The sequence below is a fragment of the Musa acuminata genome, chromosome BXJ1-6 (genome assembly GCF_036884655.1).
Source record: "Musa acuminata AAA Group cultivar baxijiao chromosome BXJ1-6, Cavendish_Baxijiao_AAA, whole genome shotgun sequence".
Taxonomy (NCBI): Eukaryota; Viridiplantae; Streptophyta; class Magnoliopsida; order Zingiberales; family Musaceae; genus Musa; species Musa acuminata.
In genome coordinates this window covers 38,387,218-38,404,724 of record NC_088332.1, presented here as the reverse complement: position 1 = coordinate 38,404,724, position 17,507 = coordinate 38,387,218, and the positions used below count along the sequence as shown (strand labels likewise).

The window sequence follows — 17,507 nt, the reverse complement described above, 5'->3', positions numbered from 1 at the left end:
AAATAAGACCAACCATTACCCTCTAAATTGTACAACAATATGAGGTGAGTTTATCTCACCAGAGGGTGACAAAATGACAAAAAGAATCAAACAGTGCCAAATCGCTGAATACTGTGTTCTTTCTTTTTGCTGAAAATAGACATCCATTACCATTGCAAAATAATTTAGTACACGGAAACTTTCCAAAATAAGACCAACCATTACCCTCTAAATTGTACAACAATATGAGGTCGCCCATAAAAAAATACAGTGAACTACAGCCATTCCCTTTACAAAACTATAAGAATTTTAGGGTATGCAATTCGATTTCGGTGTAAGAAACATTGAGCTCCTTAGTCATCCTTAGTCCTGCTTAAACATAAGACCTGTTCCTGCATATACCCATAAAAAGAAATAAAAGATATATCAGTTTCGATAATACACTCAACAGCAGATAAGTGCATCCATTAAAACAATAATTAACACAACATAAAATGATAGCAGATATCCAACTAACTTATGCCATAATGTAAAATGCTAGAATTGTGAGAAGAATTCACATGAAAAATACAGTATGGTATTATTTGATCAATTATTGAGCTTTGTCATGGTTAGCTATACAAATCCATCAATGCCGAAGTTGGCAATATTTACCAGCAACACTACAAGGAAACACTAATAACAACAACAAAACATGAAACTGATACCATTATTTTGTAAATAATGTTTGTTGGATATATGTGAGCATTACAACAGACACAAAGGTGCACAATATAAGCAAAACGTAAACAAGGATAACACATAATAAGATTCAAGGCAGGAAATGGTTGAAGACAGCAACACTGGTTGTCCTGAAAATGTAACCCTGATCATCACATATATGTAAGTCGACATTACCATCCGTAATTACTGTCCACGGTGATGGACTAAGATAGGTGCTGTCAAACCCAATGGATGGTCCACTGGTGATCATGAATCGACAGTAATCAAACACTGTTAGCTGAGGCCCTCAGATCTCATAGCTTTAGAAATTCACTGCAGCTCGAAGAATGGTATTTCTCGATGAGCATTTAACATGCATAAATAATGACGATAAAGTGGTAGCGGTGGTGGTGGTGGTGGTGGAGAAGTAGTGAAGTGGTAGCGGTGGTGGTTTTGTTTCAAGACATGAAGAAGGCATGCAGTTAATGCTCAAAAGAAATAACCATGGAGCAGCTCAAATCAATGATTTCCATCACTGGGCCTCATCTTAAGTGCAACATAACAATGTAAACACAAGGGAAAAAATCAAGACAAAAAAAAAAAAACTGTTCATTAAAAGATCGGCAAAGAAATTATGGATCAGCATGCAGGTAACACAAAATGAACAGTAAATCAGCCATCTGATTTAATAAAAAGAAAAAGTAAATTGAATATGTTACTAACATCAAATAAAGTGATACTAACAGTCATAAAATATCATGCCAATGGCTGGCACAGCCTGATGTTTGTTTTTCATAATCATTAATAGAGCAAAATATATAATATTTGTATAGCTTCACACATACCTATAAATGATCATAGTAATTTCTAAACCCAAACAAGTATATTAATGAAGTGTAGAATACCATGCAACTACTCTACATTAATGAACAGTAAAGACTGATATTTGCAAGTTCTACAGATATGAACAGTACAACTAGCCATTTCTACTAAATGCAACTTGAATCAGTATAGCGATTCTGTAACTCAAAAGATGACACAATGTATTACTAATATGCACAAAATGCCATGTCAATGGCTAGCAAAGACTGTGATACTGTAATCATAAAAGGGAGAAAGCTTCATATGTTTATACAGACAGACCTATAAATGCCCACAGTGATTTACTAATCTATGAAACGTACAAGCAAAAAAAGGTTCTTAGCAAACATGACTATGTTTAGAACTTGAAAGTACAATTAAAGATTGACATTGTCTGATACATATGTTCTGTCACAATTTGATCACCTAACTGTTGATCAAGTATTATAACTATAACACCAACAGCATCTATGGAAGCATCACATCTTTACTTCTAATAAAATTATAAATTATTTAAATACTGTTAAATGCAAATAAATTCAATGGAGCATAAAGAACACTGTAAATAGCAAATATCAGTCTTTCTCTTACCACCCCAAATATCAACAATGCCAACAACATAAGAACAGGTGGACAGGTGGACAGGTAAAGAGTCATGTTCACAGCACTCTGTTTAACAAAGAAGTCGATTTGGCAAAGCAAGAAATACTATTTCTCCTGTCTTCCTTTATCTATATGATAGATGACTTTGGTTAATGAAGCCCTCAGATCTCATAGCTTTTCGCATTCATCGAGGCTTAGTGAGTGGCTTTACTTATTGAGCACCTTCACATGGCTTCGAAGAAGAAGAAGAAGAAGAAGAAGAAGAAGAAGAAGAGGATAAGTGGAGGTGATGAAGCAGCATGCATCAGTGCTCAATATAAAACCACATAAGCCGCTAACGATATTAGATCTTCCATCATCGGGCATCAATCGTAGCAGCAATGTCAACCAAAAGAAGAACAAAAACAAGTCGCCCCATAAACAGGATTTCAGCAAACTTACTCATCCGAAACCATTAGATATCAGAGCTAATAAATCCCCAAAATGCGTAGACAAATTAAACGTATAAGTCAAACAATAACCAAAAGATCAGATCTTTTTCTTTTCTTTGGAAATAAAGATAAAAAATAAATATCAAAATGTTGTTTGCGGAAGATGAGATCAAATCCTTTTCATCCGCAGAAGAATACTGCGAATCAGAAAAGAAGTTGCCCAACGGGAAGAAAGAAACCTACAGAACCCTAAACACTGTTATAAAGGTTTAGATAGGGCAACAGACCACAGGTTGCCACTATTCACTGAACTGCCATCGCCCGAGCATATATCCATTAAATATTAAGATCCGATCTTGATTACATATATTAACAACTTCTAATTATGAGTAAAATTAACCTATATGACTTAAAAAAGGTATATTTATATGTATATATACACATATATATATTATGAGTAAAGATTTTTCATTCCTTTCTTTTATTGAATTTTTCAGTTTGGTTTTGTGTTATGAATGTTACTATCAATCATATGTTATCGATCACCTACTTTTGTCAAGGCTAAGACATCGCACGCCTCCACAAAAATATGAAGGGGACTAGCATTGGGGTAATTACATATTACCTCTTCTAATTAACTATGATTACTATCCTAGTTTTTATATTTAAAAAAGTGATATTGAGATATCTACATTTATGAAAATAAAATATTTAACCTTAATTCTTCTTATACCATTAGTTTTATTGACTAAAAAAATTACACGTGTTATCAAGTACAAACAAAATATAAGAATAAAAAGGATAAAAAATATTTTTATTATTTTTTAATTATTAATTTTATATAATTTCATATAAACTTCTGTGTAAGTTATAATAGAAATTACTTTTCTCCCTTTCGGTTCCCTCCCATTCGATTTCGTTGTAAACGACAAACTAGTGGTAGCATCGATGGTGCGTGAGGCCAGTGGCTTTCTAGAGGAGATTCGGGTACCACCTTTGACCATGATCGATTTCCTCCTTCCCTCTTCTTTTGCACTAGCGCGAAGTCATCGGTCCATAGCAACCAGCCCTCTAGCCTCACGATCTCCGCCAAGTTACAGTTGAGGAAAATCGTCCTCGAGTACTCCTTCCATGGCCTCTCAAGGTACGTGCGGTGGATCTAGGCTTCGAGTAATAAAGTGCGAGGTACTCATTGCTCTTGTTGATGGTCCAATGAGAAACATGAAGCCAGTGGAGTGAGCGGGATTAGTGCGGCCATGCGTTGTGATAATGTTGGACTCGTCGTGCTCGGGGTTAAGCTAGCGGGGGAGGACGAAGATGAGGCAATGGCGGAAGAAGGTGGCGGAGTTGCCGGAGATGAAGTCGACGAAGCCAGAGATGCAGTAGGATATATAGAATTGGTAGAAGGAGTGGGCGTAGAGGGTGTCTTGGTGGCCAAGTTACTCCATCGACTCAAGCACAAAGAGGGCTATCGGAGCGAAAGGCCACAGCTTGGTGCTTGTCTGCCCAGCGATGTTGGCGAAGGTCAGTTCCCGGGCCATGGCTAGGTCAGGATTGGACCGAGGATTCATGAAAAATTCTTATTGATTCCAAAAAGGAAACTATAAGTGGTAACTCTAAGGAAAGTTAAAGTCTGTACTCATTGACGGTGGTCGTGTTATAGGTGGAGACATTGATCATGTCAACGTTGAGGGAGCCCGTAATGATTGTTTTGCCCATCCCATCCCCAATAAATACCAAGTTCATCCTCTCAAACGGCACTCGGATCATCTCCTCGTACACCCCTTTCTTTATATAGATCATGCACCGATGGGCGCTATGCTCTAGCACAGCATTGACCGCGCAGCATTGACCACTGCCTGAACCACTCCGAACTGGCACCCACCCTCCTTGTAGACCCTTGCATCTGATTCTTTGCTTGGTGATGTCGAGGTGGCGTCTGACCAGTACCCATCCCTCTTGATCTGCAACAGGGCCCAGAGTGAGATGTCAACACACTACAAGGTGGCCACCATGGTGATGGCACCATCGGTGACGTTAGTGAGGTTGGTGAGGAAGGTCATGACATCTGCCACTTACTAGGTATCGTTGACATACTTGTGGACAAACCAATAATCATATTGGTAGAGCTCCACGACATGTGAGCAGGTGCAATGGGCAATATCTCGTATAGCACTGGGGGATCAACATGCTCTCACATATAAAACTAGGTGCGATAGGCGAGCAGGTGCGATGAGTGTTCATCTCCAATGGGCGAGCAAGATCAATAGAAGGGTGATGAGCGAGCAGGTTGGAAAGAGGACGGGAGAAGAAAATTAGTCACGGTCGAAGACGACGTCTGAATCTCCTTTGGGACGCCATTGGCCTCATGCACCATCGATATTGTCGTTGGTCTACCATCGACAACACAATCGGAGGGGAGGGAACCAAAGTGAGGGAGAGCGGTTTCTTTATTAAAGCTTCTACGCTACGATCGATAAGTTTGTATAAAATTAATAATTTAAACAATAATAAAATTATTTTTTTATCTTTTCAATTCATGTTCTTTTTGTACGTGACAACATGTATAATTTTTTCCATCAACGAAAAATAACGTAAGGAAAATTAGGATTAAATGTTTCACTTTCATAAGTATAGGGATCTCAATACTATATTTTTAAATACAAGGATCGTGATGCTAATAATAATTAACCAAGAGGATAATATGTAATCCATCGTTCAATAAAGTTGGCCGACGAGGCATCACTTACCGTGTAATATTACCGAAGCATCCTTCTACGAGACCAGCATGTCATCATATATGCTTGTCCCCCCACCTTGTGGGTTGCAGAAGTTTAAGGTTAGGGAAGGCGGAATTGGACAGATCCAACTTCCATTAAAGATGTTGCGGAAAAGGTTACCATCTAACACAGCCGAAGGAACGCGGGTGGGCACTTACCGGATTATAGAGGAATAACGTCGAGCACTTTCCATGCATGATAAATAGTCTGTCCTTCGCGTCCTCCCGGCAATGACCGAGTGCTCGATTCGGAGCTGCGGATCCCGCCTTTCCTTCCATTAATAATGTCGCGGAAGAGATCACCATCCCATGCGGCCAAAGGGACACGGGTGGCCACTTACGGACTACGAAGGAATAACGTCGAGCACTTCTCGGGCACGAGAAAGCGCCTGTCCACGGATCCCGCATTGTCTTGCACATTGTTCATGTAATCAATAATGGATGTTCCCGGGCCGTACCTCGGCTCGAGTGTCAGCATCGCTTGGCAGAGCCAATCATTCGATCAACTTCAGCCGCCCGATCTGTCGCAGCTATTGGGGTGGAATGGCGGACAGTCGATCGTGCACTCGAACTCTGTTTTGTCCGATGAGGACATGCTTTTTGATAGAAGATAAGATTTCCCCAACTTGATAGAGGATAAGATTTCCCCAATTATATGAGGAAATCTCTCTATTCTGTTTATTCTGTTGAGGGAAATCCTTTCTCCTAATCTGTATAAATAGGAGAGGGAATATGTTAATAGATTCAAGCTAAAGCTATTTCATTTCTACAATAAAGCTTCTTCAATTATTGTTCTTATCTTCTATTATTTCTATCATGGTATCAGAGCCGCTTGCCTAGAGCAAGCTCTCTTCTCGCTGCCAATTCATCATTTGTGTTGCTACTCTACGCCATCGTCCGTTCCTTTCCGCTACGGCATCTCTAGTGCTGCTCATCAGCACTGTCCCACCTTTCTTCCTCGTTGTAGCTATTTTCCTTCCTCTTTTGCTACAGCTTCCTCTTCTACTACAGCTTCCTCCTCTGTTGCAGTTTCCTCCTTTGCTATAGTAGCAACACTGCAACATTGCTGTAGATTTCTTCTCTACCGTCGCAGCCGTCGTAATCGCAACCACGACCAACGTCGTTGAGAAAAGCGAAGCCTCGCTCTTGCCTTCAGCCAGCGACCAACGTCGCTGAGGAAAGTGAAGCTTCACCCTTCGGCTAGCGATCAATGCCGTTGCAATCCTAAGAGGCTCCGTGGTCAATCATCATCTTCCTCACCGCGGTAGTCTTCGCTGATCTGTCAACATTCGGCAGACTTAAGGAGAATGAAGGGAACACCTGTGCCATCACAGCAACAGCAATCACAGCAGCAGCAGCGATCTACACTTATCTTACTCATGAAGCCTCTCGCTTGTAAACCATTCTTTGTATCGATCCAAGATTGGTATCCTTGTTAGGAGCACCATCTTGCGGGGGCATGATAGAAGATAAGATTTCCCCAACTTGATAGAGGATAAGATTTCCCCAATTATATGAGGAAATCTCTCTATTCTGTTTATTCTGTTGAGGGAAATCCTTTCTCCTAATCTGTATAAATAGGAGAGGGAATATGTTAATAGATTCAAGCTAAAGCTATTTCATTTCTACAATAAAGCTTCTTCAATTATTGTTCTTATCTTCTATTATTTCTATCACTTTTATGTTTCATGCATCGCTCCAACCATTCCATTGCTGAGGGATGATCTCGAGCTTGGGGATGATGGGCATGGCTTCACGATGGCGACTGAAACGACAAGTTGGGGCTCCCGTCGGATGCTGATGGCTCCTTCGGTAGAAACCATCGACGGTGAATCTTATCCAAACTCGTGACTAAGACACGACCGTCTTCGTTATTTGCACGCAATTAAACCATCCAACGCAAATCATTGCTCTAATTTTGAGAGCGAGTCATGCGTTGACCTGTCATGTTGACTTGACTCGATCCGATATATTACCTGTGGGATCCGTTGAACACGAGTCAAGCACTGTTGACTAGTTGACATGTCACCTTGGATTTGGGTCAGCTCTGTGCACTTGTCTTGTCCGATGTCAATCTCCACGACCGTTATGCATGTTTCGTCAAAGAAATTTTTGAAATCATTTTACATATATATTTTAGAAAGTTGAATATACATACATACTGAATATTTCAAGTAGATGAGAAGATGCTAAGTTATTCATAATAATTGATTTGCTATAACATGGCAGGAAAGGGAGGAGGTGAACTCTATGGGCATGCATGCAACCGGACATGAAGGTGAAGAGTCAAAAAGCGACGGCAAATGTACGTATGCCGACGAACGGTCGGTGGTGGTTAGGGTGGGGAGGCGAGGAACCGGCGGCGGGCAAAGTTTTGGAGCGTGGTGGTGTCTGCTCTGTAGTGGGTCTGCGTGAACTCCAGCAGCTCCGTCCAAGTGAAGTCGGGGAACTCCCTCGGCACCGCCTCCTCCTCCAGTAGCAGCAGCAGCTCCCTTGGCGGCCGAACCACCCTGTCACCTCTCGGGCACACGAAGAAGGCCAAAGACAGCCGCTCCCTCTCGCTGTTGACCACCGCCCGGTGGAGGCAGCTCTTGTACCTCCCGTTGGACAATGCCTACAACATAGCATACTTCGCACATGCAGCTCATACTTTCCGAGCTGTAAATAATATTGCCGGAAATAATAAAGATTGTCATTAATAATTGTAATGAAATTATAATCAAGAATGCCACGTGTTATCAGACCACTAAATGCGAGCCGCATCTGAACAGTATCAGGTCGCTACGCCAGAACAAAATGCTACCCTACGAAAACGTACCATGAACGTGTCGCCGATGTTGATGACCAGCGCGCTCCGGACGGGGCGAACGGCCTGCCATTTGCCCTCCGTGAACACCTGCAGGCCGCCCACTTGGTCTTGCAGCAGAATCGTCAGCGCGGTGGGATCGCAGTGAGGCCCCGTCCCCAGCGCCAGCTCTGGTTCTTGGCACAGCGGGTAGCTGTTGCACCTCATGATGGAGCTCCCGTCCTCGAAGAACTGCCTGTAGTACTCCCTTCCCACGCCCAGACTGATCCCCAGCAGCTCCATGATCGACAGCGACAGCTCCTTCATGGCCTCACAGTACCTCCGGTACACCCTCCTGTTTCACGAATCGTTCATGCTCGATCGGTATCCGACTGCGGCATAAAGTTAATAAAACACCGTACCCCATCGGCTCGAATCCTTCCCCGAGCTTCGACGTGAAGTAGTCCACGACACCATCCCCGCGCTCGCCGTAGTCGTAGCAGAACGTGAGTGTCTCCTTCCACGGCAGCTTGGAGGCGAAGCGATCGGCGTGGGCTCCGACGTAGCCCCACGCGCTCCCGGGCTGCCTCCGGGCCCTCAGTTTGGTGCTCAGGGGGAGCTTGAAGAAGTCCCCGGCAGCGTCAAGGGCGTCGCCGGAGACCTTCGCGTCAACCTTATGGTTGATCACTTGGAAGAATCCGTGGCGCACGCATGCGGCCCGGCTGGCCTCGGCCGCGCGGCTGATGGAGGCCTCGTCGCCCTCGAAGAGTCCTCGGAGGTCGACGACGGGCACCTCGAGCTCCTCCAGTGGGTGAGGCCTCTCGTTGCGAGGCCAGACGAATGACTCGGGTATCTTAGCTTGTCTCCGGAGGAAGGAGGTGTCGAAGACGATGGCACCGTTGCTGCAGTGGCCTTCCTCCTTGTTGAGGTCTAAAGTGACAGGAGAGACGGAATCCATGGAAGACAAAGAGATGAGATCGGTGAACGAAGGTTCGGGTTACTGGTGGGGCTATTTGTAACGACGGGCGGAAGGAGAAGACGACAAAAGGCGAGGAGAGATGGTAAAGAAGAGGGAAACAGGGGTTTAAGACACTTGTGAGTTTGGATAAATTCGATGACGCTAAATGAAGCTAAGAATGAAGGGCGTTAGTGGTGTAGAACTTCCATTGTCGTGGTCCAAGAAAGCTTCTGCATGGGAATCTCTTGTGAAGCTGAAGCCAAAAGCTGGGGCAACTGACGCCTATGATAGCGTCTCCCTCTTGTTGCCTTGCTTTCATCTCTTTGATCCAAGTCTCGTGTCACCTTCCTCAACCCTTTTGATGTGATTTAAGATATCTCTCAAGGATAGGATTAAAGGAAAAGCTTATCTTTGTGTATCTCACTATAAAGGTTGCTTTTTTGTCTTCTTCTTCTTTTGAAGCAGTATAGAAGATGTTGAAGAATTGACTGTATCAGGGAATTAAATTATGTCTTCTTTCTTCTTCTTTTCATCATATAAATTTTAGATATAAATTTATAGACTAAGATTTCTAACCCATGCATCCTCTCTGGCACAGTGCAGGTAAGGCTTAGTAGATCACCTGTCCTGACTCCAATTGCATGTCACACTCTCTAGCTCACCAATTTGGGCAGGCAAACATGCTTGGAATCTTTGCAGTGTCATCCCTTCCCTTTGTGTTGAGCTTGGTTACTAGGATGTGTTAGCTCTTGGGGGCAAATAGATCCTAAATAGGATGTGTCTCAAGGACGCAGATTTACGAGCATGTAGTTGGTCTCAAGATGAATAGGGAAATGGGGCCTGTCACCATGGCATCTTACTACCAAATTGTATAATCTCATCATCAACGCATGATTCTCAGAGCTTCTAATTGTATATGTTCTAAGGGGTTTTCTAAGGTTTCTTTTCTATCTCAATCATATCAGGAGTATTCTTGATAAATATTCCTCTAATATTTAAGTTAGCCTAAGATTTGAAGGATTTAGAAAATACTTCAAGGTCGTATGTAAATGTGTAGTGCATTTGGCAAGCCTTTTTATGATGGGTTATTAGGACAACTACTCTTGTAATTAGCATTGGTTACGAGAAGTTGTGTATTTCTATCAAGCTTAACTACTATCATGCCACGTTAAGTTTATAATAGTTTGATCGATTTAATCACGTGACATTGAGATATCGTCCTATATGACGTCAAGGTGTTGGACATATTAGGATCAAGAGCATTAAGAGGGGGGTGAATTAGTGCAGTGAAAAACTTTCGACGATTAAAACTGCGTTCGTACGATGAAATCGTTTCCGACGTAAAATCATTTTCGGAAACTTAACTTGAAAGCGAGTTCGTAAATGAATGTAGCAAAATTAATGAGGAAGTAAAGCACATATAGAGGTTTGCAGTAAGGTAAGCAGCAAGAATATATACAAACAAGAGAACACGAGAGTTTATAGTGGTTCGGTCAATCGTGACCTACTTCCACTCTTCTGATTCCTCTTCCGTCGAGGCCACCAGGATCCACTAACGATCTTCCTTTACTAGGCGAAGATCAACCTCCTTCTTACACCCATCTTCTCCTTTTACTGGGTTTAGGAGACAACCCTTACAAGCACTCACTCTCCTCTCTTAAATAGAATTCTAACACTTAAGCTAGAGGAGGGAAATTCTAGAGATTGCAGTAGCGTTTTTTCTCTTTTAATCTCTCTATGCTTGTATGTTTTACCCGGGGATGAGAGGAGTATTTATAGGCTCTAAACTGATTTAAATTTAGAGCTCAAAAATGTCATCTCCTAGATTTTTTGGGTCCTGGCGGTACCACCTCTTGACTGGGACGGTACAACTGCCTGGCAGCTCGGAGATTGAGCCTTTGGGCGGTGCCATCGCCCAGTCTTGCTCGAAGACTGAGCCCAGGCGGTGCCATCGCCTGACCTGGGCGGTTGCACCGCCCAGCTTTCCTGGGAGACCATCTCCTGGGCTGTGCCACTACTTGGCAGGAATTCTGGTCCGAATGAGTTGATCCATTCAGCCCAATTTGGGTCTATCAAGGGCCCAATTGCCCCCAGATTAAGTTAATGAGATCACTTCCCATTCCTAACTTAATCTACATGCTAACTACGATATTTCTTAAGACATTTACTGTAACTTGCTCCGGTGCATCAATCACTTCTTCCAGCGAGCTTTCGACGAACTTCTGACAAACATCCGACGAACCTTCGCCGATGCTCCGACGGACTTTCGGTAAACTCTTGGACTTGCGACGATCCACTTGGTGAGTTCCGACGAGCTTCTTTTGGCAAGCTCTTGGACTTCTCAGATTTGTTCCCATAGAACCTCCGACGGTCATTCGGACTTTCGTCGAACTCTCGAACTCCTAACGTGATCATAATCTTGACTTCGGCGCAACTCCTGCTGCATGTCTTGCTTCTATCGTAGTTAATCCTGCACATGTAAAACAAAACTTCGATCAAGACAATTAATCCTAAGCAATTAACCAAGTTATCCGGCATGTCATTGGTCCCTCAACGCTTCGTTCGATTATTCGGCGCATCGTCCTCTCCTACGACCTATTGCCCAATCGATCAGTTGACTCCGTAACTCCGATATCCTTAGCACAATACCCGCTCTTCTTGGCCCGATGCCCGAGTCCATGGCCCGAAGCCTTCTATCGATATGTCGACCGATCCACCGACCCGACGTCCAATCTTCTGACATTTTCCTCGGGTACAACATGATTTTTCCTGCTTTAATTGTCTCATCCCGATCGAAGCATCCTGCGTCACTCAAAACGCAGATTAAAACATAAATATATATCAAGTGGTTTCATCATCAAAATATGAGATTCAACAATCTCCCTCTTTTTGATGATGACAACCACTTGATGGCGGAGTTAACCTTAACTCCCGGAGTTTAAACAAACTCCCCCTATCAATATGCCATATTGATAGAAACTCTTGGATTCAAAAATCCAAGCAACATGTCATCATATACTTATGCATAACATGTCAGGTCATCAACATACTTCTCCCCCTTTGTCATCAACAAAAAGGAGAAGTACAACTATTTTTGTGTTTGTGATATAAGTTCAACTCATTACATGAAAAACATAGTATCAAATTTTATCATCATGCAATCAAGCAATTAAAGATGTGCAAGTTGAGCATGTTTGCTTTTCATGAGATAGCAAATGTTTGCTTTTCTTTAGACTACAAGCTAGCAATTTATAGATGTTCAAAAAAGTAACTCTTGCTTCTTGAAATATGCAAGCTTTACATTATACAAGCTATCAATTTTAAAGATATACAAGTTGGCATATTTGCTTTTCTTGAGATAGGCACGATAGCATATTTTTGGGTTTTCTTGAGATTTCAAGCTAGCAATTCTATGTTCAAGATAGCAATTTTTTCTTTTTTGAGAAGTATAATTTTTGCTTTCTTCTTGAATTGTACAATTTGCTTCTTTGGAGATAGCAGCTTTTTGCTTCTCTTTAGATCATAAGCTAGCAATTCTATCAAATTTTACATCATGCAAGGTAGCAAAGTTTTTTGATGTTCAAGATGTCAAGTTCATTTCCTTGCAATATGTAAGCTAGCAAATATTTGCTTCATTTGCAAAGTGCATGTTTCTAAATTTTGCAAGATGAGCTAGCGATATTTCTCCCCCTTTGTCAATGTCAAAAAGAATGGAAGACCCTTACGTCAATTTCTAAATCATGACAAAGATAAGTATCAATCTTATCATTATATTTTTAAATTAAAACATGCACATTTTCAAAACAATACATTTTATTTTTCATGCATGATATAAATAAATTAATCATCATTATGAGCATATCATATATGATATTCAAGCATTAAAATTTTTAAGCATATATCAACATGTTGATCATGATACCAAACATTCATCATTTAAAGCATTCATAATATGCAATAGATCATGTACATCATTATCATAAGTATTGCATGCATCATTTCAAATTCATGAATATTTCATCATTGCATGCATCATTTCAAATTCATGAATATTTCATGCATTCATATCATCACATAAAGAATATCAAGAAGAATTAGTTAGGTGATGAGATAAACATATCATAAATACAAGGAATTGCATAAAGATCATATCATGAAAGATTTAAACATATGAATACCAAAAGACATGATTTCTTTTTTAAAAACCTCATCATAAATAATCGAAAGAAAATCTTAGGAGATCGATTAAACAAAAAATCTTGATTCATAATAAAATTTCATGTATCGAATATCGAGAAATCAAGATGATGATTAAAAAAAAAAACATATCACAAGTTATATTCAAGAGAAAAATCATCATTCATTTTGTCAAATCAACATTTCTTGGGTATGCATAATATCAAAACATTGTTTCAAATCTTCAACATATAATATGCATAAATTCAAAAATCGAAAGAAGAAGGGAAGAATTCAAAGGTACAAAGATTTCAACCATCTCATAAACAAATGAAGGATCAAGTCATGAATCGAAAATTCCATGAATCATTTTGACAAATCTCCTTTTAAATAATCGAGATGATCATCAAGGGAAATCTCATGTTATTATAAGAAATCAAGATCATGATTTTGATAAAACTAATCTCAAATTCAAATCACCAAAATCATTTTTATGGTTCACAAAATTCATAACATAAGTAGATTCATGATTTCATTGATAATATATTTTTTCTTTTTTAAGTATTTCATTTTAAGTAATTGATTTCATGTTAGCATGCTTTTTTATTTATGTTAAATAAAAATATGCATCAACGTTTAGGATCAAAAAATGAATTTCATCATAAAATCATCAAGATCAATAAATCACAAAAATCAAGAGAATCCGAAAATAAAATTTAACACTTTCATGCATTCGGACATGGTTTTGCCATATGTTTTTCAAATACACTCATGAAAATAACACATGCTTATCATCATTGATACCTTAAAATCTTATGCATAAAATTATCAATCATGGTTTCAAAATATTTAATATTATATCATTATGCATTTCTTCAAATCAAACATGATTTTATTTAATCAAAATCAAGAAATAACAATGAAAATGAACGTGATACACATTATTACTTCTTAACCACATATAGCATGATTTGATATTTTCAATCAAAATCATTTTATTTGTTTATTATAAAATATGTATTTTTTATGATTATTTTCAAAACTACTAGCATGATCGTAATTTTTATATTTTTTTAAACATATAATTTTCAAGAAAATTAATTCTATACTAAAAAAGAAAATACATTATGAAAAGCATCATGTAATTTTGAAATAAATTAAGGGGGTTTTGATTACCTCATCGTTAAATGTCGTTAAGGCATAGTTTGCCACCTCGCATTTCTTAATTTTCTTATCATCTTCGGAGGAGCTCGATTCATCCCACTTTGTGTTCTTTTTCTTGTGTTCAAAGCAAGTAATTCTGTTCTTTTTGTTCTTAAATTTTTATTTCTTTAATTTTTTAAATTTCTTAGTGAGTAGTTCTTGTTCACCATCACTTGAGCTTATGCTTGAGTGGTTTTCAAATGTTCTATGTCTCAAATCCTTTCTGTTCTTTGGAAGGTGGTTCAAGTGCTCATCGGGTCCAAAATGTTCCAAAAGTGTCATTTCATAGGTCATTAATGACCTGATTACTTCTTCTAATAGAAAATTATTTAAATTTTTTATCTCTTATATTGCGGTTATTTTAGGATCCCACCTTTTTAGAAGGGATCTTAAGATCTTGCTTACGAGATCAAAATTCAAAAAAGATTTATCAAGAACTCTTAGTTGTACATGTCGCCTATAGTCTTGCTTTATTGCATTCGAAAAAGCTCAAAATCATGCAATAATAACTTTCAAGTCTTTGACTCTACTAGTTACCTCGTGCATGATTTCAAGTGTTCGTCAAATATCCAAAGTCGTTTCACACGTAGAAATCCGATTGAACTCATTTTTGTCCAAAACGTAAAATAAGGCATTCATAGCCTTTGCGTTTAAAGAAAAATACTTCTTCTCCAAATCCGACCGTTCGTTCATCGGTTTAGAGCGAAGTTGAAAACCGTTTTCAATAATATTCCATAAATCCAAATTCATTGAAATCAAGAAAACTCTCATTTGAGTTTTCCAATAAGTGTAGTCCAATCTGTTAAACAACGGTGAATGAACAACCGATAAACCCTCTTGAAAGCCATGAAGAGTCATTTGTCTCGGGTGTAAATCTGAAATGAGAAATACCGGGCTCTGATACCAATTGTTAGGATCAAGAGCACTAAGAGGGGGGGGAGCGGTGAATTAGTACAACAGAAAACTTTTGACGATTAAAACTGCGTTCGTATGATGAAATCGTTTCCCCGTTTTCGGAAACTTAACTTGAAAGCTTGTTCGTAAATGAGTGCAGCAAAAGTAATGAGGAAGTAAAACACATATAGAGGTTTGCAATAAGGTAAGCAGTAAGAATAAATGCAAACCAGAGAAGATGAGAGTTTATAGTGGTTCGGTCAATCGTGACCTACATCCACTCCTTTGATTCCTCTTCCGTCGAGGCCACCGACATCCACTAATGATCTTCCTTTACAAGGCGAAGATCAACCTCCTTCTTACACCCCTCTTCTCCTTTTACCGGGTTTAGGAGATAACCTTTATAAGCACTCACTCTCCTCTCTTAAACATAATTCTAACACTTAAAGCCAGAGGAGAGAAATTCTAGAGATTGCAACATCGTTTTCTCTCTTTTAATCTCTTTGTGCTTGAATGTTTTACCTAGGGATGGGAGGAGTATTTATAGGCTCTAAACTGGTTTGAATTTGGAGCTCAAAAATGTCATCTCCTGGATTTTTGGGGTTCTAACGGTACCACCTCCTGATTGGGGTGGTACAACTGCCTGGCGGCTCAGAGACTGAGCCTCTGGGCGGTGCCACCGCTTGACAGGGGCGGTTGCACCGCTCAGCTTTCCTGGGAGACAATCTCTTGGGCGATGCCATCACCGACCCTAGCGGTGCCATTGCTTGACAGGAATTCTGGTCCGAATGGGTTGATCCATTCGGCCCAATTTGGGTCTATCAAGGGCCCAATTGTTCCCAGATTAAGTTAATGGGAGTACTTCCCATTCCTAACTTAATCTACATGCTAACTATGATATTTCTTAAGACATTTACTGCAACTTGCTCCGGTGCGTCAATCGCTTCTTCCGGCGAGCTTCCGACGAACATTCGACGAACCTTCGACGATGCTCCAATGGACTTTCGGCAAACTCCTAGACTTGTGACGATCCACTTGGTGAGTTCCGATGAGCTTCTTTTGGTAAGCTCCTGGACTTCTCGGATTTGTTCCCGTAGAACCTCCGTCAACCGTCCGGACTTCCGTCTAACTCTTGAACTCCCAACGTGATCATAGTCTTGACTCCGGCGTAACTCCTATTGCATGTCTTACTTCCATCGTAGTTAATCCTACACATGTAAAACAAAACTTCGATCAAGACAATTAATCCTAAACAATTAACCAAGTTGTTCGGCATGTCATTGGTCCCTCGACGCTTCGTCCGATTCTTCGACGCATCGTCCTCTCCCGCGTCCTATTGCCCAATCGGCTAGTTGACTTCACAATTCTGATATCCTTGGTACAATACCCGCTCTTCTTGGCACGATGCCCAAGTCCACGGTCCGAAGCCTTCTATCGATTCATCGACCGATCCACCAGCCCGACGTCCAATCTTCTGATATGTTTCTCCGGCACAACATGATTTTTCCTGCTTTAATTGTCTCATCCTGATCGAAGCATCTCGCGTCACTCAAAACGTAGATTAAAACATAAACATATATCAAATGGTTTTATTATCAAAATACGAGATTTAACAGGACATATATTAATCGTATGGTTCCGAAGTATTAGGTGCATGTCAATTATGTGAGATTGAAGTATCAATCATATTCCTCAGCACCGTCCTAATTAATTTATTATATTTTAATTATTTTTATCCTAATATTATAAAGAAATAATATTAATTCGAAGATATCATGATCAAACCATACTCATTCTTAAACTTATTTATTAAGAGGAGTATGTAGTTAAAAAAGAAAAAAAAAATGTTTCCTTGTCTTTTGACTCGTAGACATAAAATCAGAGATTTGACCTTAAATTGTTTATAATTATTCCAAAATATTGAAATTTATTGAAGTTTAATTGAGAATTTTTCTTTTTTAATCCTTTCTTGGTGTGAAAATACAGTTGCATATTAGGTTTAGGGTAATTTTGGGCTCCATAAATTAGATCAAACATGCAATTGAGCATCATAATATCAATAATTGCTTGAAAATAGACACAAATAATAAACTTCATCTCGGAGAATCCGATGACATATTTACATTAGAGAATAAC

The 17,507-nt window shown here is 39.9% G+C and overlaps 1 protein-coding gene and 1 long non-coding RNA gene across 2 annotated transcripts; both read right to left on the bottom strand.

Annotated features, from left to right (window-relative positions):
* Positions 1 to 116: 116 nt before the first annotated feature.
* Positions 117 to 2,795, bottom strand: LOC135676855 (uncharacterized). Its single transcript, XR_010514444.1, has 2 exons — positions 2,134 to 2,795; positions 117 to 371 (listed from the first exon to the last, which is right to left on the bottom strand). It is a non-coding gene; the product is annotated as an uncharacterized LOC135676855 (long non-coding RNA).
* Positions 2,796 to 7,576: 4,781 nt separating this feature from the next.
* LOC135677816 (gibberellin 20 oxidase 2-like) lies at positions 7,577 to 9,436 on the bottom strand. Its single transcript, XM_065190225.1, has 3 exons — positions 8,563 to 9,436; positions 8,174 to 8,495; positions 7,577 to 7,969 (listed from the first exon to the last, which is right to left on the bottom strand). Exons 1-3 carry the CDS (start codon positions 9,096 to 9,098, stop codon positions 7,691 to 7,693), a joined length of 1,137 nt encoding a protein of 378 aa, XP_065046297.1. The 5' UTR covers positions 9,099 to 9,436; the 3' UTR covers positions 7,577 to 7,690.
* Positions 9,437 to 17,507: the final 8,071 nt, after the last annotated feature.